General features: G+C 41.4%; 1 protein-coding gene across 3 annotated transcripts in view; it reads left to right on the top strand.

Moving 5' to 3' along the window:
- The window catches only part of VEPH1 (ventricular zone expressed PH domain containing 1), a 213475-nt gene that overhangs the window by 176128 nt on the left and 12635 nt on the right, over positions 1–24712 (top strand). For all 3 annotated transcript variants that reach the window (XM_027772379.1, XM_006149776.3, XM_006149777.3), the window contains 2 exons: positions 77–220; positions 22415–22532. In XM_027772379.1, coding sequence (XP_027628180.1) covers positions 77–220; positions 22415–22532 — 262 coding nt within the window. The remainder of the gene's footprint in view (positions 1–76; positions 221–22414; positions 22533–24712) is intronic.

Here is a 24712-nt window from a genome sequence, read left to right as displayed (position 1 = left end):
AGTGCCTTGAAATCAATGGCAGTGTGGTTGGGAGGAGAGCTAACGTGTTCCATTTCTCTCTGTAATGCCCTCTCAGAGCCTGTTTCCTGAGCCCCTGTCCATTCAGAGTCCTTCTGTGCAATTCCTCAGAGCTCTGTGGGAGAAGACGCAGGCAGGGCAGGCAAGGGGAGCTCACAGCTTTGAAACCGCCATCATGGAGTCCACGTTTCCCCAGCAGAAGGTAAATACTTCTTCTCTTGAACATGTGACTCTAAACACATTGAAGATTGCCTTGGAACGCTTTGCCCTTTTCTTGACAGTTTAGTTTTTCTCCTGCTTTCCTTTACCCTCTGTTATTATTATTAGAAAGCACTTATTAAGTAATGATTTTCATATGGTGCCATCATGTGCTCAAGATGCCCTCCGTAAACAGGGTTAGAGCCCTTTGAGACTCACAGACTGACCCAGAACAGCCCACTTGGAACCACACATAAACTGCATGCACTGTATGGAAAGGAAAACATTTTACCAAGTAACTCAAAGATAGGGACCAGCAGATGGCGTAATGATTAGGTCGTAGGACTCCCACATAGTTGGCCACAGCTTGAGTCTCAGACCCGTTGGCTTAAAACTCATGCTAGGAATAAATAAATAAATAAATAAATAAAGTTAAATAAACTAACTCTAATAAAAATGGGGGAAGTGGCAGCTAGCATGGTGGTTGGGGGCACTGGACTCCTGCATGGCCAATCATGGTTCAAGTCCCAGACCTGCCAGCTTGCTTTCTCACTTTCCCTATGTGTGTGTGTGTGTGTGTGTGTGTGTGTGTATGGGTGTGTGACTCTGTCCTTCTCTGGTCAAATTAAATAAATAAGTAAAATAATTAATTAAATCATTCTTAAAAGAAAAAAAAAAAAAAAGACTCATGCTGGGTGTGCATGCATGAGTGCCCAAAATTCCGAGAGGAGGATGGAGGAGAAGGGATTGAGGCATGGTCATCCCCTCGGGGTGGGGGGGGTGATTTCTTGCTTTGTGTCTCTCTGTTTCTCTTTGTCTTTCTGGTGAGCACATGTGCCTATAAGCAAAAATCTCTCCAAAACAAAAGAAAACAAAAAACTCAAAGATAGAAAAAAAAAAAAAAGATCAACAGGGAAGGGGGCTCCAAGTTTTTGATTCTTTTCATTTCTTCCCTTCATATTTCCTTTCATTCCCTCGTCCTTGATGACGAAGATAAGGGAGGCAAGAAGAGAGAGTGAGAGTAGTAGAGTGAGAAAGTACTCTGTTGAGGCAGGCAAGTGTAATGTGAACGACAAGAGCCTTTTAAGAGTGCAGAAACACGGGCACCACTCAGGACAGTTGCCTGAGAGCTCCTGAGCCAACAACTGAATGTGAACAAAACCAGAGTATGGAACTAGACCTAAACATTCAATAATGTGAAACTAGAAATAGAGGTACCCTCAGATCTTCTTATAAAGAAAGAAACAGGCCTACATACAGCAGGGATTAGTGGAAGCCTGCCTGAAAACAGAAAGGCTACTTAGGTAGCTAGCACTGTTGTCAAGTATGAAATTAAGGTGCTATGGTTTCAGTGTATGTGTTCTTCCAAAATTCATATATCAGAACTTAATTGCCAACGTGATAATATTATGAGGTGGAACTTGAGGAGATGATTCAATCATGGGAGCAGAACCCTCATGAATGGGATCAGCAACCTGATGAAAGGGCTGGAAGGAACTAGCTAGGCCCTTTTTCCTTTCTGCCATCTGTTATGTGAAGATGCAATGCTCAAGGGACCAGCAGTTAGCATAATGGCTATGTCGCTGGACTCCCATGTGGTTGACCAAGGTTCGAGTCCTGGACCCAGTGGCTTAAACTCACACCCGGCACGTGTGCATGCCCAAGATCCCGAGAGGAGAATGGAGGAGAAGGGATTGTGGCATGGCCATCCCCCCTGGGGGATGATTTCTTGCTTTCTGTCTCTTTCTGTCTGGCTGGCGAGCGCACATGCCCTGTAGCAAAAAAAAAAAAAAAAAAAAAAAAATGCAGTGCTCAAGACACCATAAGGAAAGCAGAGACGGAGCCCTCACCAGACACCAGACCTTCCTGTGCCTTGATCCTGGACTTCCCAGCCTCCAGAACTGTGAAGAATACATTTCTTTTACCTATAAATTACCTAGTCTTGGGTATTTTATTACAGCAGCACAAATGGACTGAGATAGAAGTTCTGAACTAAAGCTGGAAGTTGTAGGAAGAGGATAGATCAAAGAGCTAATTGATAGGACTCGGTCATGATAAAGAAAATGGGGGCTTCAAGGATGACTCCATGTACATTATTCGGCTGAATAGATGCTGGCACTATCCTGAAAAAGAGAGACCACACGGGAAGCCGAATGGGTGAAGATAAAGCATTCTGGTTTACATGTTTTGAGGCCAAGCTGTTTGTGGATAGCCAAGTGATGATGGTGGTTGAAATGCTAGTGTGCACCTCGGGAAGAAAGCCAGGACTGGAGATATGAATTCGGGATTCACGAGGCAGCACTTGACCTCCTGGTAGTAGACTGGATCAATCAAATGGAATCTGTATGTTGTATTGTGAGCCAAGAATGGTTATGGGCCTTTAATAAATATTACCTTCTTCTCTTTTTAAACTCTTCCCATACCAAAAGATTCTAATTATTCTTATTTCGTTTTTAAGAAAGTCCAATATTTTGGGACCAACAGATAGCATAATGGTTACGTTGCTGAGTTCTCATATAGTCGACCATGGTTCAAGTCCCAAACCCGGCAGCTTACAATTCACACCAGTGTGTGTGCATGCGTGCCCAAGATCCTGAGAGGAGAATGGAGAAGGAGGTATTGTAGTGTGGCCATCCCCCCTGGGGAGTGATTTCTCACTTTCTATCTCTCTGTCTCTCTCTGTCTTTCCAGCAAGTACACTGACCCTATAACAAAAGTCTTTAAAAAAAAAAAAAAGTCTAATATTAAAAAAATAATAATAATGTAAAAAAGAAGGCCCATAATAAGTATTGGATGCTTATTGTACAAACCAAATGCTCTGAGAATATATGATCATAGTCTCCATCCTTGTTTTATTATTGAGAAAGAGAATAAACATGCCATATTTAAATAAATTCCAAGTGTGAACAAGTAGTTAATTTAAAAAAAAAACTGGTATACTATGAAACTAATTTAATAGCTCTTAAATGCTAAAGAATTGTAACAGGATGAGAAATGGATGTGATTAATCCAAAGTTTATAATGGTCTGAAAGAGACTAGAGACACATCCAACTATTGCATCACTATGTTTTGGCTTTGGTTTAAGAGATCAACATGCAGTATTCCAAATAAAGAAAATGCCACAATTGCATCAGTGTAAAGTAAAATGGAATTCTTCAGACATTTCATTCAATTTTTCAACTGTTGCATCATGTTTAAAAACAATGCCTTAAATTCTCATACATTTTTCATTGTGAGCTGTATTTTAACTAGAGGCAACTAGTGAATTAAAACTTGGCAGCCTGCTTCAAGTTCTAAGAGGAAAACAACAAAAGCCAAAAATTCTCGGCAAACTAGTCTCATACATGCTTGCAAATATACTTACTCATAGCTCTTCTATTTTATATCAATAACAATTCCTCTAAGGAAGAATTTACTGTAAGCCAACATTTTTTTGAAATTTTTTAAGTTTATAATACACATGGTTTATTCATGTGTAATAGAAAGAAATACTTTTGTTTCTGGAATGTACATTACGTGGCATAGTTATCTGTCTGGGTATTCCTCAATCAAATTGATTTTTCTCCATTTTTTATAAAAAGTTCTTTGCATAGGACCAGCAGTTAGCGTAATGGCTATGTCGCTGGACTCCCATGTAGTCGACCGCGGTTCGCGTCCCAGACCCAGTGGCTTAAAACTCACGCCAGGCGCGTGTGCGTGCGTGCCCAAGATCCCAAGAGGAGAATGGAGGAGAAGGGATTGTGGCATGGCCATCCTCCCTGGGGGGTGATTTCTTGCTTTCTGTCTCTCTGTCTCTGTCTGGCTGGCGAGCGCATGCGCCCTATAGCAAAAACTTCTCCAAAAAAAAAAAAGTTCTTTACGCTAAATTTAAAGTGGTTCTGAGAATGGAGCAAAGTCTGCTTTATTCCCATAATACGTGCCTGTATAGACACACACGAGCAACTCTGAAGTGGTGGAAATGTGCTTATCCACTGCTGTGATGGAGTTTCATGCAACCAGGTGGATTCAGGTACACAAGGAAGAGAGAAAACACTCCAAACACTCCTGAGAAAATGCCTACAAAGCTAGACTATAACATTCCAGACAGTTTGCTCTTGTGTTTTTGAGAATCTTGGAATTTTAGAACCAACAATAATTATCAAGACATCTATTAAATTTCAAGCTGCTCGAGAGTCGGAATTCCACCATGTTTACCCTTGTACTGCCAGGGTCACATGATGCCTGGCCCATGGTAGGCTCTCAGTAAATAACAGACATCTAGTGAATAAATAAACAAGGCCTGTCATTTTCCAGATACTAAAATGGGAAGCAAAGAGACCTGTTGAGGGACCAGCAGGTGGTTTGGTTGTTAAGGTGCTGGACACTCCCATATGGTTGACCACAGTTCGAGTCCTGGACCTGGTGACTTGCTTTCTCACTTTCCCTCACTCTCTCTTTTCTCTCTCTCTCTCTCTCTCTCTCTCTCTCTCTCTCTCTCTGTGTGTGTGTGTGTGTGTGTGTGTGTGTGTGTGCCTCTCTCTGGTCAAATTAAAATAAATGAATAAATAATTCTTAAAAAAGAAAAAAAGAGAGAGAGAGAGAGAGCTGCTGAAGGCAGAGGTATAACTCAGGCAGATACCATGGTGTGTTAGAGCTCTCCCCACTACATCTGGTTCTTCTCTCCTCTCTGCCGACTACATTGGCCTTACCTCTTCCTGTAAGGCTTGGCCATGTGACTTGCTTCAGCCAGTGAAATATGAGAAGGGACACTTGTCACTCAAAGTGGAAGCTTTTAAGAGCCAATGCATATTCTCTGTGTTCCCTCTCTTCCTCTTTCATGGTGATTGTAGAAGCGAATGTTATATTGAGTTGCCAGAAGATGGAAACAGGTTGGAGTTCTGAGTCACTCCATGCTGCTCTGGAGTGCTACCCAGTCCTACCACACACTTCGCATGAACAAGAAACAACCCTTTGTTAAAAATGGAAGTTTTGATGTTAGTTGTGGCAGCATAACCCCCCTTTCTTGTCTCATCCATCTATCAGAATAGTTAAAGAGGTTAGATCTTAAAACCAGATTACCTGCACTTAAAATACGGCTCTGATGGGACCAACAGATGGTGTAATGGTCACACCGCTGGATTCCCATGTACTCAACTGTGGTTCAAGTCCTGGACCCAGCAGCTTAAAACTCATGCCAAGCGCATATGCATGCACACCTAAAATACCAAGAAGAAAGTGAAGGAGAAGAGACTGTGGCCTGGCCATCTCTGGGGATGATTTCTTGCTTTCTGTCTCTCTGTTTCTCCAGTGAGCACACATACCCTATAGCAAAAATCTCTTTAAAACAGAAAAGATTCTGCCACTTCCTAGTTTACAGTCTTTGTCTTCGTGCCCTAGTTTCTTTCTCTGTCCAGTGGAGATATGAACACCTACCTCATGGCTATTTTGAGGACTGAATGGTTTGATACATAGACAGCTCTCAGCACAGGGGCTACACGTTACAATCTTTTAATAAACATTCGGTAGAATTCTGATTCCTAGCCAGTACCTCACTCAGTCTCATAAAACAAATTCAAATGCATCTTAAGTATGTTAAGAGAGGTTCAGAGTAGAAGTAGCAAGATGAACCTAAAAGATCATCTCTCAAGTTATTGCATTTTTCTAATTTGAACCGACCTATATCATCAGGAAATACTCTCCAAATTTCAAACATACATTTTTAGTATAAATTTCCATCAAATATCACTTACAAACTATACAGGCACACACTGCTTTGCAATATTTTGGTCGAAGATTTACCACATTGAAAATGGTGAACCCATAAAGTAGAAACCAGCTATACCATGTAGTCTAAGTGCATAGAAGGCAACCTCATCTAGGTTCGTGTAAAAACGCTAACGTTTTACATCTGATGACACATTCTCAGAACATATCCTCATCATTAAGCAACACATGACTGTTCACCACCCACAGTCCCAAAGAAGTATTCAGTCTCACTAGGAGCCAAAGTACCATGGTTTACAAAGAATTGCCCTTTTAAGCCCATTTTTTAAAAATATAATAATCAGTGCTAGCTAGAGCAAGAAGGTTTAGGCACTTTCAGACATTTCTGTTGGAGTGTAAATTATTTCAGCATTTTAAAAAAGCAATTTAGCAATACCAGTCAAGAGTCTTACAAATATTCCTATCCTTTAACACAGTGATTCCAGTTCTAGGAATCTGTTCTAAACAAATAATCTGAAATGTGTCCAAAACGTAATACACACACACAAAGAGTATTGTAGCCTAAGTGTCTAAAATTGGACAATGAAAGTATTGTACTTCCATTGAAAAGAATATTAAGAAGCCATGAAAGGCAAGTTCATGGTGTGGTGGTTAAGGCAACTCGACCCCATCTGGCCTGCTTCATGGTTCAAATCCAAACCTAGTGGTTTGAAAAGCATGCCAGGCGCATGTACATGCATGTCTAAAATCCCAGAAGAAGAAATGGAGGAGACAGGATTGTGGCATGGCAATCTCACATGGGATGCACTTTTTCACTCTCTCTTTCTCTCTCTCTCTCTCTCTCCAGGGAACACACATGCCCTCTGGCAAATTTTTTAAAAAGTCATAAAACATCACATTTATGGCAAATGTTTAATGACATGAAACATACAGGAAATAACATATTAAAGGATACAAAAGTATTTATATAAAAAATATTGTCTGGAGCATTGGCCTTTAAGACAACAGCAAGAGAAATGAACCCAAATGGTAACAATGGTTAGTGCTGATTGATGGGATTAGTAGTTTCTAAATCTTTTCCTAAGTAATTTTTTTTTATAACCAAGGGAAAATAATAAATGTATGTGAACAGCTTACATTTTAAAAAATTTTATTTATTATTATGAATAGCTTACTTAAAGCAAATTCCATTCTCAGAAATCAAGTTATATTATAAAATGAGGATTTCAGAGAGGATGGAAAACCAGTTGACACTGAAGAAATCCGAAGGCCCTCCGTGGAGCAGCTAGAGGTAACTGAATCATTCTATCCCAGCACATGTGCTGCTCAACCCTGCAGAGATAGCAGCACTCTGATCCCCAGAGGACCAGACCGTTGATAAAGTTGGTTGAGAGATTGCTAAAGGGCCAGAATTTGAGATAGAAAGAGCTTTTATTATCACATATGTTCCAGTTCCCAAAGCATGGAGAAATTCCATATGCCATGGAAATGAGGTCTCAAAACTATGCCTATTACAGAAACAACAACAACAACAAAATTAAATTAAATTTTACTGCTGAAATAAAATGTGCCCCATCTGGCTAACATTTGGGGATTTATTCTCAGTCCACGTTGCTACAAACACACTTGACAGTTCCCAGGGCAATTGACTGGAGAGTTGAGGCATAAATAAACTGAAGCCCCAATTCTGGGTGGAACAAAAAAGAGACCTTCTGATGCTCCCAAAGGCTTAGATTTACTGTTTTGAGTTAAGGTGTTAATGTGCTTGAATAAATAAATACGTAAGTAAGTAAATACGGGGTAGGCTTATTATATATAAATGTAGCAAGGCAAAGTCTTCAGAGAAATGAAGTCTCCAAATGTCGTAGAAGGTCAGCCTCCGGGGAGAGGCTGTGAATCAGTGGGAGACGCTAGTTAGGTTAGGCCTACTTTCAGAGCAAGCTAGCTGGGAGTGGGGCTTGGATTTCAGAAATCTTGATAAGGGTGGGAGTTTTTAGACTTTCTAGGATATAAACTCAGAAGCAGAAAATTTGATAGGCAGTAGTAAAGGTGAAGTAAATAATTTTTAAAAAAAAAAAGGAAAGAAGAAAAAAGTGTAAAGAAGAAGCTAGGCCAAAGAGGGATCCAATGATGAAGTGTTAAGCTACAGGAGAACTGTAAATCATGATAGGAACTGAAGGTCAGGGCTTTGGAAGGCACGATTGAAGATGCACTGTGACTACAGATGCGAATGTCTGGCACGCTCCTTGTTCAAGGAGGGAGCTGACTGAAAGGACATTCAAATATGGAGCGAATTTTTTTAAATAAAATAAAAGAGGAAAATCAATCCCCCCAATGGAAAAATGGCATAAGCAATAACATGGAGAAAACCAGGGGGAGGTAAAAAAACAACTCAGTGAAATCATAGTAAAATGACTTTATATGTATTCATTGTCAAAAATATTTTTTGCTCTGCCTGCACTATGCCAAGCACTGGATATAAATAATCAGGCTCCTTCCCTGATGGAGATAGAACATACCAGTACACAAATATACAATTCCAGGATGATAGATCCTATTAAAAAAAAAAAAATGCCTGAAGAAAGTGGGTGAAGGAAGATGTTTCTGAGCAAATGTCAGATGAGTTTTCCTGGCAAAGAGAACCATTTGCGCAAAGGCCCTAAACCAAAAATCAAAAACAAAACCAAACCAAAAAAAGGAAGAATAATAAAAAGGAAAAAGCTTGGTGTATTAGAGGATTTTATTCAAATGTAAATTACACATCCCACCAGAAACACAAGCACACTCAACGTGGACGCTGGGCCCAGACTCTGTGGCGCAGTCTGTGGCGTACGAAGCTGCAGGGTTGGAAAGTACATGGCCTACATGTCAGGAGCCCAAATCCTCATGAGCTGGAGGGCTAAGTCCAGGCGACTGTGGCTCACGAGACCCTGATGAGGGTTCTTCTTTCTCTGTCTCTCTCATGCATATACACACACTATCTTGAATAAGAAAAAAGTAATGTGCATATTTACTTCCTTATAAACTACATGCACATATTATCTTAAACACTTGTAACTTCACTGTAAAACATATTTAAAAATAGAAATTTTTATGGCCCAGCTGTTTTAAACACTTGTTTCTTCACTATAAAACATGTTTAAAAATAGAAATTTTTATGGCCCAGCTGTGGTGACATAGGCAGTAGGGGTGCTGCTGAATGATGCTGGAGGCAATATGGGAAGGTTCCAGATTTGTGTCTCAGGGCTTCCTGAGCACACCAGGTGTGCCCGTGATCCAGGCAAGCTTCACAGCTATTGGGAGGGTCACCGCATGATGACTCTGTCAAAAGTACCTCTCTCTCTCTAATGTAGGAAATAAACATTTTTAGTAGAAATTTTAAAGGACGAGATGAAAAATAACCAAAAGTGAAGGTTCTAATAGTTTCTTCTTTCTACATCAGAGTGGATAGTCACCCAGGAATGAACACACTCCCCAACCAGCATTGGGTGTGAGGCCTAGGATGTGAGGCCTAGGGTGGAGCAGTGAACAGAGGAGAGCGTGAAAACTGGAGAAATCATCTGGGGAAATTCACCTCTGGTCTTGACAAGAAGCCACTAAAGAATTTTGAGCATCAGATACTACCCAGTATTTTAGTTTGTTCAGATTACTTTGAAAAATACCATACACTGGCCCAGGCAGGTAGTACCACTAGTAGATGCTGCTATTTGGCAGGCAGAGGCCACATGGGAGGCTCGAGTTTGATTCCTGGTCTACTCTAAAGCCTGAATAAGGTGGTATGTGTCCGTAGTCCCAGATACTCACCAGGCTGATACAGGAGAAGACATAGCAAGACTCTGTCTAAAAATAACCACACAAGCTGGGTAGCTTATAAACAACAGCAATTCATTTCTCACAGTTCTGGAAGCTGGTATATCCAAGATCAAGGCAGATTCAGCACCGGTGAGGGGCACCTTTCTAGCTCAGGGACAGTATCCTGCTGAGTTCTCCCATGGTGAAAGGGGAGAGAAGTTTCTCTTCTACCTTTCATAAGGGCACTAATCCCATTCAGGAACATTTCATTCATTCCCAAAACCTAATCAATTCCCCAAATCTCCACCTTCCAACACCATCACCTTGAGAGTGAGGATTTGCACACAGAATTTGGAAAGGACTTAAGTCTTCAGTCCATTGCATCCAGGCCTTTTAAAAGGTCACTGAGTCTTCTGTGTGGAGACTAGGTCTAAAATGGGCAAAAGTAGAATTAAGGACATCACAAAGGAGAATACTGCTCACCCAAGCGAGAGAAGAGGGGAGCTTGAACTTCGATGGTCCTGGTAGGGAGAAAAATAAATGCCACATTCCATATATATTTTGGAGGTAAAAGTGTTATAACAAACTAATGGATGGGATGCAGAGATAGAGAAGCAGGGACTCAAGGCTGATGTGAATTCTTGAACATGGTAGTATCATTTAAGATGATTAAAACTGGAGGTCAGGACCAGCAGATGGCTTAATGGTTAGGTCACTGGACTTCTATTTAGTCAACCACAATTCGAGTCCTGGCCTGGTGACTTAAAGTTCACACCAGGTACGTGTAACTGTGTGCATGCATACCCAGGATCTCAAAAGGAGAATGAAGGAGAAGGGATTGTGGCATGGCCATCCCCCCAGGGGGAGATTTCTTGCTTTCTTTCTCTGTCTTGCTCTGTCTCTCTGACAAGCACTTACACCCTATAGCAAAAAAAAATCTCTTAAAAAAAAAAACTGGGGGGCCAGCAGGTGATGTAACAGTTATATATCCCTGAATTCCCACATGGCCAACCATGGTTCGAGTCCTGGACCCAGTGGCTTGAAAATCATGCTGGGTGCATGTGTGTGCATGCCCAAGATCCCAAGAGGAGAATGGAGGAAAAGGGATTATGGCATGGCCACCCCCCCCATTGGGGGTGATTTCTCACTTTCCTTCTCTCTGTCTCTGTCTCTGTCCTTCTCTCTCTCTCTCTCTCTCTGGTGAGCACACATGCCCTAAGGCAAAAACCTCTTAAAAAAAAAAGATTATTAAAACTAGAAGAAAATTAACTCTGGAAGGGTATGTGGATAGGAAGAGGCAAGGAAGCAAGACTTTTGAACACCCTAAGTTTCCAATGCCTATGAGAGAGCCCATTGGAATTGTCCTGTCCATTGGATATCTAAATATGAAGTGGCTTAGATCCAAAATAGATGAGTGTATCACTGGCCTACAGAAGATGAAAACCATGGGAAGATTAAAGCCATCTAAGAAGAGAACATGGAGGGGAAACACCTAGGTAAGGGATGAGTTCTGCTTTATAGAGGTCGCAGATATCGAGAGAATGTCCAAGAAGAGAGAGAAAGGAACTGCATGGGATTTGGCAGCCAGATCAAGACGTGTCCATCCAACTAAAACAGAAGCGCCCAGAGTATGTGCATAAGCTGTTGATCGATGCGAGAGGAAGGGTGAGAATGATGAGGCAGATGGGAAAAAGGTGACTGCGTGCAGACCCTGACCCATCAGTAGATTTGATGGTGGAAAAATGAGCTCCTTTTAAGGTGTCTAACTTTTTCAGTGTAATATGAGGGGAGGCCATCAGCTGAAAGTGGGGTGAGGGAAGAAGGGTGGAATGCAGCAGATTGGAGAAAAGAGGAAATCTGAAATGAAAGTCTTAGAGAAAGGCACATGAGCTTCCTAGAGAAACACAAAGTCTGTCAGGCAATGATGCGGATCCACATGGGGTCCGAGATGAGGTTAAAATAAAGCACAGGTCTGATTTTCTCTAGCCATGATGAGCTCTTCAGGTGCTGAGATGATTTCATCCAAGTTCAGATTTTTGTCTTCTTGTTAAATGATAATCATGAAAAATTCCAAGGTAGGAGAGATCTATGTTTTTGCAAAAATGGAAGGGAAATATCCAGACCTCCCCCTTCAAAAAACTGTAAATGCTGAAAAGTAAACATCTACACATAGGAAAACCAATTTGGAAAAAGATAGTCTTTAGAGTGCAGAGGAGGAAAAGCACGGTGCTCATCACCCCATCCATCCTCAGGCTCACCTGGTCCAGAGGCACACATGCCTGGCATGCTCAGGGAGGTGCAGGGACACAAACCCAGGGTCCCTATGTGTTCAGCTGTGCTACCACTGCACCTCCATCTGTGCCTGAAAAATAGTTCTTTTCTGAGTGCTTCCTCTGGTGTCTTTGCAAGACCCCCTGCTTCCCCTCTGAGCCCTAACACATTCTCTGCTCATTGCTTGAAACAACAGCTCAAACTGCTGACCATGGTTAAGTGAGACAGATGACAGCCACAGGGACTTGTTTGTGTGCCACACTCCCTGGCTAAGGCTTGCAATGCTAGGAACACTGGGAGGCTGACCTTAGCAGGAGGTACATTTTTATCATAGTTTATGAGGTATCAGTGGACTCTCATTCCTCTGCTCTAGTGCATAATAGTTCATCTGGGATTAACATGCTGAACAGCAAGAGAAGAAAGTCGAAGGAGAGGCATCCATGAAAGAAGAGCATGGCCCTCGGAGACTTTTCTAAGCATGACTTTTATTGATGCCTTTGGACCATTGAGTTTGAAAGTCCAGCCAAATTCTCCACTTTGCCTCCCTAAACACGAGCTCTACCTTCATTTGAGTTCATTTCTTTCCCATAACAGCTGTACATCAGGGGTCCTGATGTACAGGACCCCTGTACATTTAAACAATTTAAACAATTCTATACACATGGGCCATTATATTGAGTGCTCACACATGATTTTGTAAACACATCGAACCTGACTAAGTGGCAGTCCTAGTCACCACTAAAAAACAGTTTTCTTGGGACCAGCAGATGGCATAGCGGTTGCGTCACTGGACTCCCGCATGGCCTACCACGGTTCGAGTCCCAGACCCCGTGGATTGAAACTCACATCAAGTGCATGTGCGTGTGTGTGCATGCCCAAGATTCCAGGAAGAGAAGGGATTGCAGTGTGGCCATTCTCCCGAGGAGGGGGCAGGAGTGGTTTCTCACATTCCCTCTCATTTTCTGTCTCTCTCTCTCTTCCCAGTGAATGCATGCTCCCTAAGGGGGAAAAAAAATGTTTGTTCTGTCCTGGACTACTGTTTATATTCCTCAGTTTTGAGTATTCATATCTCCCTTAGGAAAGTATTGCCCTTACACTAAATAATGTACCCTATCCATACTTCCCTAAACATGTATTGATGGTGTGCACACGCTTTTTTTTTTTTTTTTTTAACGAAACTGGCATAGAAACGTTCTCAGTTTAGTTGAAATCCTGGTTTTTCACATGTATTGTATTTCCTTCATGTTTCACAAGCCAGACTGTCCTATAATGAAGCATGTCAATTTTACTACTGTCGTGAACATTCCTTCACAGTCAGCCAGATGTTCTGCATCAGTCAAGGAAATTAAAAAAAAAAAAAGAAAGAAAGAAAAGAAGAACAACTTTAGAAAATAGTTAACGAAATAACTCTATTCCTGGAGGACCAGAGGTATGCAATTCTTCTAAAATGTCTGTTCTAACCTGATAGTGGTTTAGATATTTTTTCTTAAATAATCAGTACATGAGTGAAATATTTTTCCTTTTCCCTTGCTGCTCTCATGGATATTGTATAAATGCTTACAAGCAGTGGGGACTAAACTATTCAAATAAACAGCACCTTTGTTCACACATAGTGAAAGTATGGTAGCGGGAAACTCAGGGTTCAAGTTCGAAGCCTGCCTCCACCACTTACTAACTGCTCTTTTGTCCAGCTCCTCTGTGCCTCATCTGCATCTGCAAAGTGCAGGCTAGTTTAGCACCCACTTCACAGGGAGGCTGCAAGATTTAAAAAACACAATACATGACTGCCAGTGACTATAAAAACCCACTGAAAAATGGAGTCAAAGTTTCTTTTGGTGTGAAACATTTTGAAATCCATGCATAATTTTTCAATAATATGCATTTCCCATGAATTTTTTGAGGACTCCCTCACATAGTGTGAGCTCAACAAACAGTAGACAGTTCTATTTTTTTTAAAGAGAGATTTTTGCTATAGGGTCCATGCAGTTGACAGAGATACACACACACAGAGAGAGAGAAGAGAGAGGGAATGAGAAACCATCCCCCCAGGATGGCCATGCTTCAATCCCTTCTCCTTTATTCTCTCGAAATTTGGGGCACACATGCACACACTCCTGGCGTGAGTTTCAAGCCACTGTGTCCAGGACTCGAACCATGGTCCACTATGTGGGAGTCCAGCACCTTAACCACTGCACCACCAGCTGGCCCTAGCCAGTTCTATTTTATTGCACGTCCTCTGCAAGATGTCTCCAAACAAAATCGATGCCCTTTTGCCATGTCCGATACCCTTTCATACCTTCTGCCAATAAAGCAGCCATCAACCTATGGCAGGATGGTGTGATTTTAAGGTCTCTGTGCTCTAGATCAAGGTCTTCCTATCAAATCTGTAACCCTCAGCACCTGTCATGCCCCAGGGCAGAGCCGCCACTCAATAAATGCTTTGTGACTGTATTCTCAGTCATAACAACGGGTTTCTCTTGTTTTGTTTTTAGGGGTTTTGCCATGTATGTGTTTACCAAAGAGAGACAGAGAGAGGGAAATGAGAATCACCCACCAGGGGGCTGGCCATGCTCCAATCCCTTCTCCTCTCGGGATTTTGAGCACACATGCACACACGCCTGGCGTGATTCTCAAGCCACTGGGTCTGGGACATGAACTGTAATGGCCATGTGAGAATCCACCGCCTTGACCACCACACCACCTTTTGGCCCTGAAAGATTTTATCTTTCAAAAATGAGCTTTATTTTCACAAATAGCCCCAAAGTTATCTGGGGCCAGGTGTAATGTAAAAGGAGACTAGTCAAACTGAAAAATAGGTTTTTCAAGTTAAAAGCTGGGTGTTGCTAAAGAAACGTGTTTTCTTTCTTTTTCTTTCTTTTTTTTTTTCTTTTTTAAGAGACTTGTTTTCCTGTGTGGCTTATGAATATACTCTGAAAGTTACATAGGGACTTGCAAAAAGGTCTTGAGAAAAGTCTGTGTCACTAACATATGAATGATCTTCCATGTTTAACATTCTTTTCAAAATCTAAATTATGGTTTTTATGTAAAAAAAATCTTAATACTAGGTATATGAAGAAAAAGAGCAGTGGCACTAAGCACATTTCATTTTAGAACGCTGAAAGTTGCATGAGGATTAGTAGTTTTGGTTCTAAGGACACATTGCCTCTTCCCCTTAGGCATTATAGAAATATGGAATCATCTTTTCAATTCGGCACACATTTCTTATAGCTAGTGATTTTCAATATACTTTTACATTCTTTTAAAGGTTTTTTTTGTCTGTTTTTTGTTTGTTGTTTGTTTGTTTTTCCATGAGAGAGGACTATATAGAAAGAAAGATAGCACCTTCAATGGGGGAGACCCAAACCACCTCCAGTCCCAGCTGGCCCAGATCATAGGCACATGTCTGCACACAAGGATGCCCAGGAAAGGTCCCAAGGTGTGGCACTAGGGCCTTTCCCAGGAGACTTCAGTTGCATTACTGCTGCCCGATCGCCTGGCCCCCATTTTTACATTTTTATACTACATGCAGTATAATTTGAAGTTTCTATTGGAGATCAATCTGAAAGGAAAGGGAAGAGGGTTTTTTAAAAAATAAATCTCTGTTAAATTACAGTCCACAGAACCATTTGATGCCTCAAACTAGAGTTTGCTAATTCCTTTCACCAATGGAAAGTCCCCTTGGAACCACCCTGATTCCTCGTGGCTACCACTCCCTTTAGCATGGTTTCACTGAGTAGTTTCCAGCCTTAGTGCATGTAAAAGTCCCTGAGCAACTTATTAAAAATGCAAGTTCTGGGCCAGCAGGCGGCATGGAGGTAAAGGTGTTGGATCCCACATGGCCAACTCATGGTTTGAGTCCCAGACCTGGCACCTTGAAAATCATGCCAGGTCCACTGTGCATGTGTGCCCAAAATCCTGAGAGGAGACTAGAGAAGAAGGGAAGAAGGGATTGTGGCATGGCCATACCCCAAAAAAGGGATGATTTGTCACTTTTTCTTCCTCTGTCTGGGGAGCACACACAGCCTATAGCAAAAAAAAAAAAAAAGGAAGAAAATAAAAAGTTTCTGGGGTCTCTGCAGATCTTCCAAAATGTACTCACTAGAGTGGGCCTGTGGCCCTGCATCTTGGATGACTGATCTTGCTTGTTCTAGGGTAAGTGATCCTACTGCCTCCTCTTGCAAGATGCTGAGACAGGCAAAGGCAATCGAAATCCAGTGGACTTGGCCTGAATCATGCCAACATTCTCTGGGAATCTGGATAAGTCGGTTACTCCCCGCAAGGTGCAATTCCTTCATCTACAAACTAGGAACAAAGCCGCCTCCCTCACAGGGCTGTTAGGAAGCTGACATGAGATAATGCCTTCGTTAAACTCCTAGAACAGCACCTGGCACAGAATAAGTGCCCTGTAAACAGCAACTATAAAACTATTACTTCATCAACTTCCAGGCTGCGGTCGAATCATCTGGTTGGCCTTCTCTTTTCTGGATGAAGAATTGCAGTGTCTCTGTTCTGACCACCACCACCCCCCGCTCCTTAGTAAAAGCTGAATGCTACGGAGTGTCTGATCAGCACCCGGATACCTCATTATCCTCCTGCGTGTGTGTCTAATTATTCCCTAAATGGGCCTACCTCAGTGCGCCTTTTCATTCCAGCATCTCATTAGAGTGCTCCATCGGCCCACCTAGTTATTTCCCATCCCTTCACCAATGTCCCTTTGTTCTGCTGCTCCTTTCAGTCCTCACATCTTCTTACGCCATGTATTTTTTCACGGTATTAAATCCTTCCTTTAATGCTTGTCGTTATTCCCTCCTATCTACACAGCTCATTCCACCCTCCATCTGCGAACTTCATTACGCCATCCCATTTTGATCTCATTATATCCTCATCACGCGCATGTTGTTAGCTCCTCCACTCAGGCGTAGCACGGCATTCGTTCTCTCCGCTGCTTCTCACAACCTGCCCTTCCCACCCTCCACTTTTAAGGCTCCCATTATAGATCGCATTACGTGCCCCTCCGCCTTTATCATTACACCCAACCATTTATGCATCTCATTGCACCACTACGCATGCACGTGTCTATTCAGGCATCTCATTACGGCCCCATCGAGCATGTGCCTGTCATTACTTCCCTTTGAAATAGCCACGTTACATTATATCTCTCTGCATTTCAGTACATCCCAGTGCTCCTGGGTCTGACAACAAACTAGCAAAAGCAGACAGACAAGTATGTGACCTGCCTTTGGAGAACTAAATGTGTTTCTCGGGCACCTAACATCAGTGTTTCTTAAACGAGTCATTTCCGAAAGATTTACATGTATTGATCTAGCTAAGAGACAAAAACAAAACAAAACGAAACAAACCACTATATTTTCTGTGCATAAAAAGGAGCATATGCTTCTTATCTTACTTCAGTCCAATCAACATCATTATCATGACTTTGTATTATGTCTCTACAGTGTACAAAGTAATGTGATCACCCTTGATCGGAGCCACAGCTCCCTAAAGGAGACAGTTTGAGGATCATAGTCATTTTCCAGTTTGAGGAGCTCACATGGACGCACCAAGAAATTAAGATATTTTCCTAAGAACTGCTAGTGAACGACAGCTGCAGGGCTCAGACTCTGATCTGGCTCCAAAACTCATGTTCTTTAAACTATGCCAGGAGGCAGGAAAATTCTTATTTCTAAGTCTCACCTTTGTCATTTAATTCATTTCTGTAATATTTCCCTAAGAAAAAACTTGGTGTCGACATGCTTTGTTTTGTTTTTCGAAACAAAATAGAGCGGATTTCAAACACAGAATTCCTATGTGCCAGAATTCAAAGTTCTTTCCGATGTATGTTTTCACTGATTTCTGGAAAATTGCTTCACGGTCCCTCTTGCGGTACATAGCCCGCATTCGAAGACCTAAAGGTCACTGTGCACTTTTACAGAACCCATCGTATTGACTCATGCTGTCATTTGTCAGCAAAATAACGTTGTAAGTATCCTCATCTTTCCATGCTTCCTGACTTACTTTTCCCCTAAGAGGATTTCCAAAAGATTTTGGTATCGTTTTCCAAATTCTTATCTCATCAGTGTTCTTTTTAAAAAAAAAAAAAATGAAGAAACACCCATTTAACGAACTGCTTAAAAAAGACCATTTTCCTCTTTAACCTTTTTAAATTAAATGATGCTTGTCAAGAATTTTTTTCTTAGTGCTTACTTACCATGAATAGATACATACATGTGTATATATTCATATGTATAGGGAGAGAGAGTCTTGGCACAAATGTCAATAAGTTAAACTTCAATATTTATCAAGTTTTTTTGAGGTGAGGCCTAGTTTGGTGTGTATTTGGAGGAATGTAACTTTTCTAAATAGAATCATTTTCATTGAGAATTGGCCAACAGGATATCACTGTCCTCTCTTTATGACACAATCTTCATATTAATTTTCAAAGCTATAAAAGAAACTACTACAAAGTAGAGACTTAAAACAACACATATTTATTATCTCACCATTTTAGTGGGTCAGGACTCCAATGATGACTTGTCTGGGTCTGCTCAGGATCTCACAAGGTTGCAATCACAATATTGATTGGACTTTCTCTCATTTGGAACGTCAAATGGGGAAGATCTGCTTTCAAACTCACTGAAGCTGTTGGCAGGAATAATTTCTTTACAGTGGTGAGACTAAAGGCCTTGCACTCTTTCTGGTTATTGACTGGAGGTCACCTTTACATTCTAGAGCCAAACATAGTTACCTGCAGTTCATAACATGGCAACCTGCTTTTCCAAGGCTGGCAGAAGAGTCTCCCTAAACTTCTACTAGCAAGACAAGTCTTACATATGTATCTGCATGTGCATGTACAGGTGCGTGTGTGTGTGTATAATCATGGAAATGACATTCCATCACCTTTGCCATTTTCTTGGTGAGAAGCAGGTTATTGGTTTCTCCAACACTCAAAGGGAGAGGGTTATACAAACAGATGAGCAGTGGAAATGATTGGGAGGTCACCCTAGGCCTGTCTGCCATAATCATTCAAACTGAAACACTTAAGGATTGATTTAGGATTCGATGTGAATTATTTTTCTCACTCTTCTGGAGACTAGTTGTCTTAAAAGAACTTTGTAATTCTCTAAACAAACTGGTTTTAGTTTTCTTGTGTATTTTTGTTTGTTTGTTTTTTGTTTTGTTTTGTTTTGTTTTGTTTTAAATAAAAGCTATAGAGCAATTCTTGGGCAAAGCCTATGGAAGCTGTAGAACCCAAAAAGGTAAATAAGAAAAAGAAATAATGACCTTAAACACATTTAAAAGCTCAAAACTTGGGACCAGCAGATGACGTAATAGTTACGTTGCTGGACTCTCACATAGTCGACAGTGGTTCAAGTCCTGGAGCTGGCAGTGTGAAACTCACATCAGGTGCATGTGCTTGAGTGCACAAAATCCCAAGAACAGACTGGAGGAGAAAAGATTGCAGCACGGCAATTCCTCCAGGGAGTGACTTCTCACTTTCTGTCTCTCTATCTCTCCAGTGAGTGCACATGCTCTATAGTAAAAATCGCTTAAAAACAACAACAAAAGAGTTCAAAACTCCAAACATTTAGATGTGATTAAGTGGTTGATTTGTGTTTACTTATTTTGTGATTTATTTTACTTTGAATTCCCACAAATATTTGAAACTATGTGTGTTTCATCTGTCTCTATTCCAAGTTGGCTGTCAGTGCCAACTTCAATGGCTCGTGGAGCTATTATCTATCTTCTCTACTCAGTTCCCTTTACATAACACCTGAATCCTCTGAAGAATGAAGCCTGCTTTTGGCTTCAGAACTTGAACACTGGGATGTAACTTACCATCTGTCTTGAACTTTTAAAGTAACTTTTTGCCAAGACGAATGTGGATTATAGGCAACAACCTGGGACATATCTGGTCTCCGAACAAAAAGAATAAAGGAGCCCCTAAGAATTATTTTAAGTACTCTGTTTGCCGGTAGCATTTGTGGTGAATGAAAAATTGATCTTTAATTGTGTAGGAGACAGAGAAGTGAACTGCATACCGATGGCTAAGGACAGACTTCAGAGAGTTACTGGTTTTGAAACTGATATTTATGAACATCTGCTTTTTCCCCATAAATTTTAATATGGATTTTGTCCTTTGAATCCTACGAAGCTCTCAGGTGCTTCTTCAGGCTTTATCTTGGGGAAAAATACCTTTAAAAAAAAAATGTCTCCTTTTTCCCATTTGAAATCCCTTTTGTTACAACAACATTCCTATTTACAGGGCCTATTGGAATGCCTGTGATATGGTATTAAATGTTAGCAACCCAAAATGCTGTATTCAGCATGCTGAGACTCCACAATGTCCAATCCCAGAACATAAGCCATAATAGTCTTAATAAAGAATACTGAAAAGTGTTCATTTCTACTCCTAGTTTATGCCTTTTATTATTTCAGAAGTATTTAGTTAATGCTACGTGGCAGGCACTTTCAGGTGCTGAGGTTACAGTAGCCAACACAACAGAAAAAAATCTCTGACCTCATTGTATTTACATCCTATTTTTCTTCAAAAATTTTATTTAATTTTATGTCTTAGTAGTAGTAGTAATAGTAGTAGTAGTACTTAATTTGCTATAGGGTACATATGCTCACCAGAGAAAAATAGAGAGTGAGAGAGGGAGGGAAAGTGAGAAAGCAAGCCACCAGTTCTGAGACTTGAACTGTGGTCAGCCATGTGGGAGTCCAGCAACTTAACCACCCTGCCACCTGCAGGCCCCTGAGTTTATGTTCTAGTTAGTATAAATATTTTTTAAATGGATTTTTTTAAGTGCCAGTGGGTAACCTAGTGGTTGAGGCACTGGATTCCCACATAGCCAACTGCAGTTTGAGTCCCAGACCGAGAGTCTTGAAACTCATGTGTGTGTGTATCCTCAAAATATAGAGAAGAGTGGAGGAGGAGGGATTGCAGTGTGGCCATACTCTCCTGGGGGTTGATTTCTTGCTTTCTCTGTCTCTCTGGTAAGTACACAAGCCCTATCATAAAAATCTCTCTTAAAAAAAAAAAAAAAAGAAAGAAAGAAAAAAAAAAATTCCCTGTAGTTTTTTTTTTTGTTTGGTTGTTGTTTTTGTTTGTTTGTTTGTTTTTAAATTTTTTTTAAGAACTTTCATATAGTTCACTGGAAAACAATGCAATGGGCGTGCAAACCAGTGATGTTAATCCATTCCCGATGCTGGACTAGACTCTGGAGATACGATGAACAAAGCCCATCTGTCCCTGCTCTTGGGAGCTTACAGTCTAGTATACTTCTTATCTCTGTTCTGTCAAGAAATGTAGAATGGGGGATCAGGAGCTTTGGGAGAGGATCTGGGTAGCACCTTGATCACTCCCTGTTAACATCCACTATAAGCAGGGCTTAACAGTACCTACATTACCTCGCGCTTGGAAATACTAAGAAATGTTACATAGGTTAAGGTAAGAGTGTGTGGGCCAGGCAAAAGGAAGTAAAACCTCAGCTCCATGCGGACAAACACTGAAGTCAGCTGAACACATGCAAAGCTAGCAAGAACATTAAGTCCCTCTGAGGAGGAGCAACCTTTTAAGAGTGCAGTTCTGGTCACCCAGTAACAAAGGATACAAGTCATTTACATAATAAGAAAGCCTCAGGAGGAAAGTAGCTATTTAATTTGGTTAGGCTAATAGTTTTCCATCCATTTGCAGTCTAATGGAACAGCTCTCCTCTGCCTCTTAAGCAGGAGTACATTGGCAGGGTGCCATAGGGCAGGTGAGACATGAATAGTTTTCTCGGTGTGTCAATTCCACTCAACCGCTTGGAAGAAAAGAACTTAGCTAATTTATTGATAAATAATTCAAGGCAGGGTTTTCCATGAAAACTAATACAACTATAATATGGAATAAAATGTAAGATTTACATACACTTGGAAGATAAAGCTTAAAACTGAAATGGCTGGAGTCAAGGGCTGGGAGATTAAGCCCACCTCCATATGTTCCAACACCCCCTGCAAAGTGAATCTGATAAAAATAATATCTTAATATGAATAATCGGTTCTCAATTTTATATACAATGTAAATAAAAGACAAGTCCCCAGCAGCACTTCTTTCAACTTGAAAAGACCTCCTTTTTAGAAATTCAGAAGTTGCTACAAGGTGCAAGAAAAGTCTGGGCCATTTCAGGCTCTCACACCCTTACCCCCGACACCCAGCCCTGGGGCCTGTGTTCTCTCCCTTGCATTTCAGAATACTCCCATGGAGGAGTGAGCTTACCGCTTTTTTGTAAAGACAGCCAGGAGAACTTTTTCCCATGCTCCCTCTTAGCGCCTTCCACTGAGATTGAACATCATCCGTCCTGATTCCCTGTGCCCCTTTTCTGGTTTTAGAATGCTCCGTATCAGTCAGATCAGCTATGTTCTTTGTGCTGTGTGTTCCTGAAACAGGATCTGGACCAGGTACAGCTCCATCTGGAAGAAGTGAGGTTCTTCGACGTGTTTGGCTTCAGCGAAGCAGCAGGAGCATGGCAATGCTTCATGTGCAACAATCCTGAAAAGGCTACCGGTGAGAGTCCCCCTTTTGCTGCTGAGAACCATGTGTGCCGCTTGAGTTCACAGGGATCTCTGAGCCCCTCCATTCTAGTTGGCTTTCCTCGTGTGCAAACATCCTAAGCTGCAGTAAGACAGAGTTGGGCCTGACTGCCTTCGCTCGCGCTGAGAGAGGCAGCTACCAAAGTGGTCAGGAAACCGAGGGGAGATGTTGGGAGGGAGAGAAACATGGAACCAGACGTGTGCAACCCTTACCTGTGTGTGTTATGATGAAAGAAGTGTCAGCCATTTTCCCTTCAAAAAAATGAGACCGTGCTACATAAGTGAATGGGCACACAGACTGTAACATGTCCCCATTAACTATCCCTTACACTGTGGCTTGATAAGTGAACTGCATAAGAAGTGAAACATTTACAAGGGAGGGAATTATTATTTCAGGAATAACCTCATAGGTGATTATTCACCCTTCCCCTTTTGTGCTGCCCAAGGAATTTGGCCTACTGATCTTGCCTAAAAGCAATCATTGTTGGGACCAGTAGTTGGTGTAAAGGCTATGTCGCTGGACTCCCATGTAGTCAACTGTGGTTCAAGTCCCAGATCTGGTGGCTTACACTCACGCTGGGCACATGTGTGTGTGTTCCCAAGATCCCGAGAGGAGAATGGAGAAGAAGGGATTGCGGTGTGGCCATCCCCCTTGGGGGGTGATTTCTCGCTTTCTGTCTCTCTGTCTCTCTCTGTCTTTCTGCCTAAAAGCAATAATCGTTAGCAAATGTGAGCCAAGCCTGATGCTAAGCATGTCAGTCACTTTATCCCATTTAAACCAATCTTTCCAATAATCGGATAGGGTAAGTACTGATATCATCTCTGTTTTGCTGATAGGGAAAATGAAGCACAGAGAGGTTTGATAACTGCCCATGGTCCCGTGGACAATAAATTAATATTTGCAAGATTTGAGCCCAGTTTGACTCCAGAGGCCACGCTTGTAGCCATTTCACCATTCTGCCTCCTGCTTACACTTGGTGCATTCTGACCAGTGGGAATACATTGACGGCAAACCTTTCTCCACAAGGTGATGCTGTCCGTGGAACCAAATATTTCATCACTTGTTTGAATGAAAGGAGAGAGCTCTCAGTGTTGACACTGCCTAAGAGCTGCAGTTTAGACTAAGGGAGCAGTGTTGAAACTGCTGAACACAAAGTCCGCATGTAGATGAACCATTTTCTAGAAAGTCCCTGATTATGCCACCTGCACCCAATCCTTTCCTTTTAGGATTTTGTGCACCTTAAAAAATGATCCATTGTAGAAAGTCTATCCTCTCGTTAACTGCCAACATGTTCAGGCTGCATTGAAAAAGTGTGTTTATTTGGCCAGATGGAGATGTGAGGGACTCACGGAGAGGTACCAATTAAAATGTATTACCCCGTGGAAAAGGTGTGGATGGAAGAAGCTGGCAGTTAGGGATGCCAGCTTCTGTGAGGCACAGATTGTTGGCTGATTACGGAATCTGGATTGAGCTGATGCCAGAGCGAACACCCCAATTTTTAAAAAGTTAATTGAAGCAAATAAGGAATGGGGGAATAGAATGTCTCCGTTATAAAACTTTCTAATGAGACCTTATTTCACATATGAAAAAGAGCATAAAAGGAACTTTATTTGAGAGTGTGGTGAAATAAGGTACTTATCTTATGTAGCTCTGAGAGGCCTTTAAGAGTTTGCACTCCAAGTAAGCTGAGTCCTTAGTTCAATAAATATTTAATCGTATCTGGCCAAGGTAGGCCTCAGAAAAGGGGCTGAAGGTTCAAAACACACAGTGTTCCCTTCATATACGTTTTCTCAAATTTGCTGCCACGCACTTGAAAAGAACATTTTGCACATTCACTCTTTCTTATTTCTGTTTCTCACAGTTAAATATAGACTGAGAACATATAGCCATAAAAATTCAAACAAGGCCAAATATTTTATAGCAGAACATATTGAATCAAAATGTCGGGCCCTGAAAACTTTAGTATGTTTAGATTTCTTTGCTCATTTCCTTTTGCCACAGGAGAGGGAATTTGAGTCTGAGAGAAATCCTATTGTAAATGTTATTTTCACACAAAGTCCTTACTCCGTGCAGAGCTTACATAGGTTGTTAATTTCACCTTCTTATTTTTATCTGCGCATATAAACTATATATTTCACATAAGTGAAAAGTCG

Source organism: Tupaia chinensis, unplaced genomic scaffold, assembly GCF_000334495.1.
Source record: "Tupaia chinensis unplaced genomic scaffold, TupChi_1.0 Scaffold000272_1, whole genome shotgun sequence".
Taxonomy (NCBI): domain Eukaryota; kingdom Metazoa; phylum Chordata; class Mammalia; order Scandentia; family Tupaiidae; genus Tupaia; species Tupaia belangeri.
The sequence above is the reverse complement of the archived record's forward strand: the minus strand, read 5'-3'. Positions and strand labels throughout refer to the sequence as shown.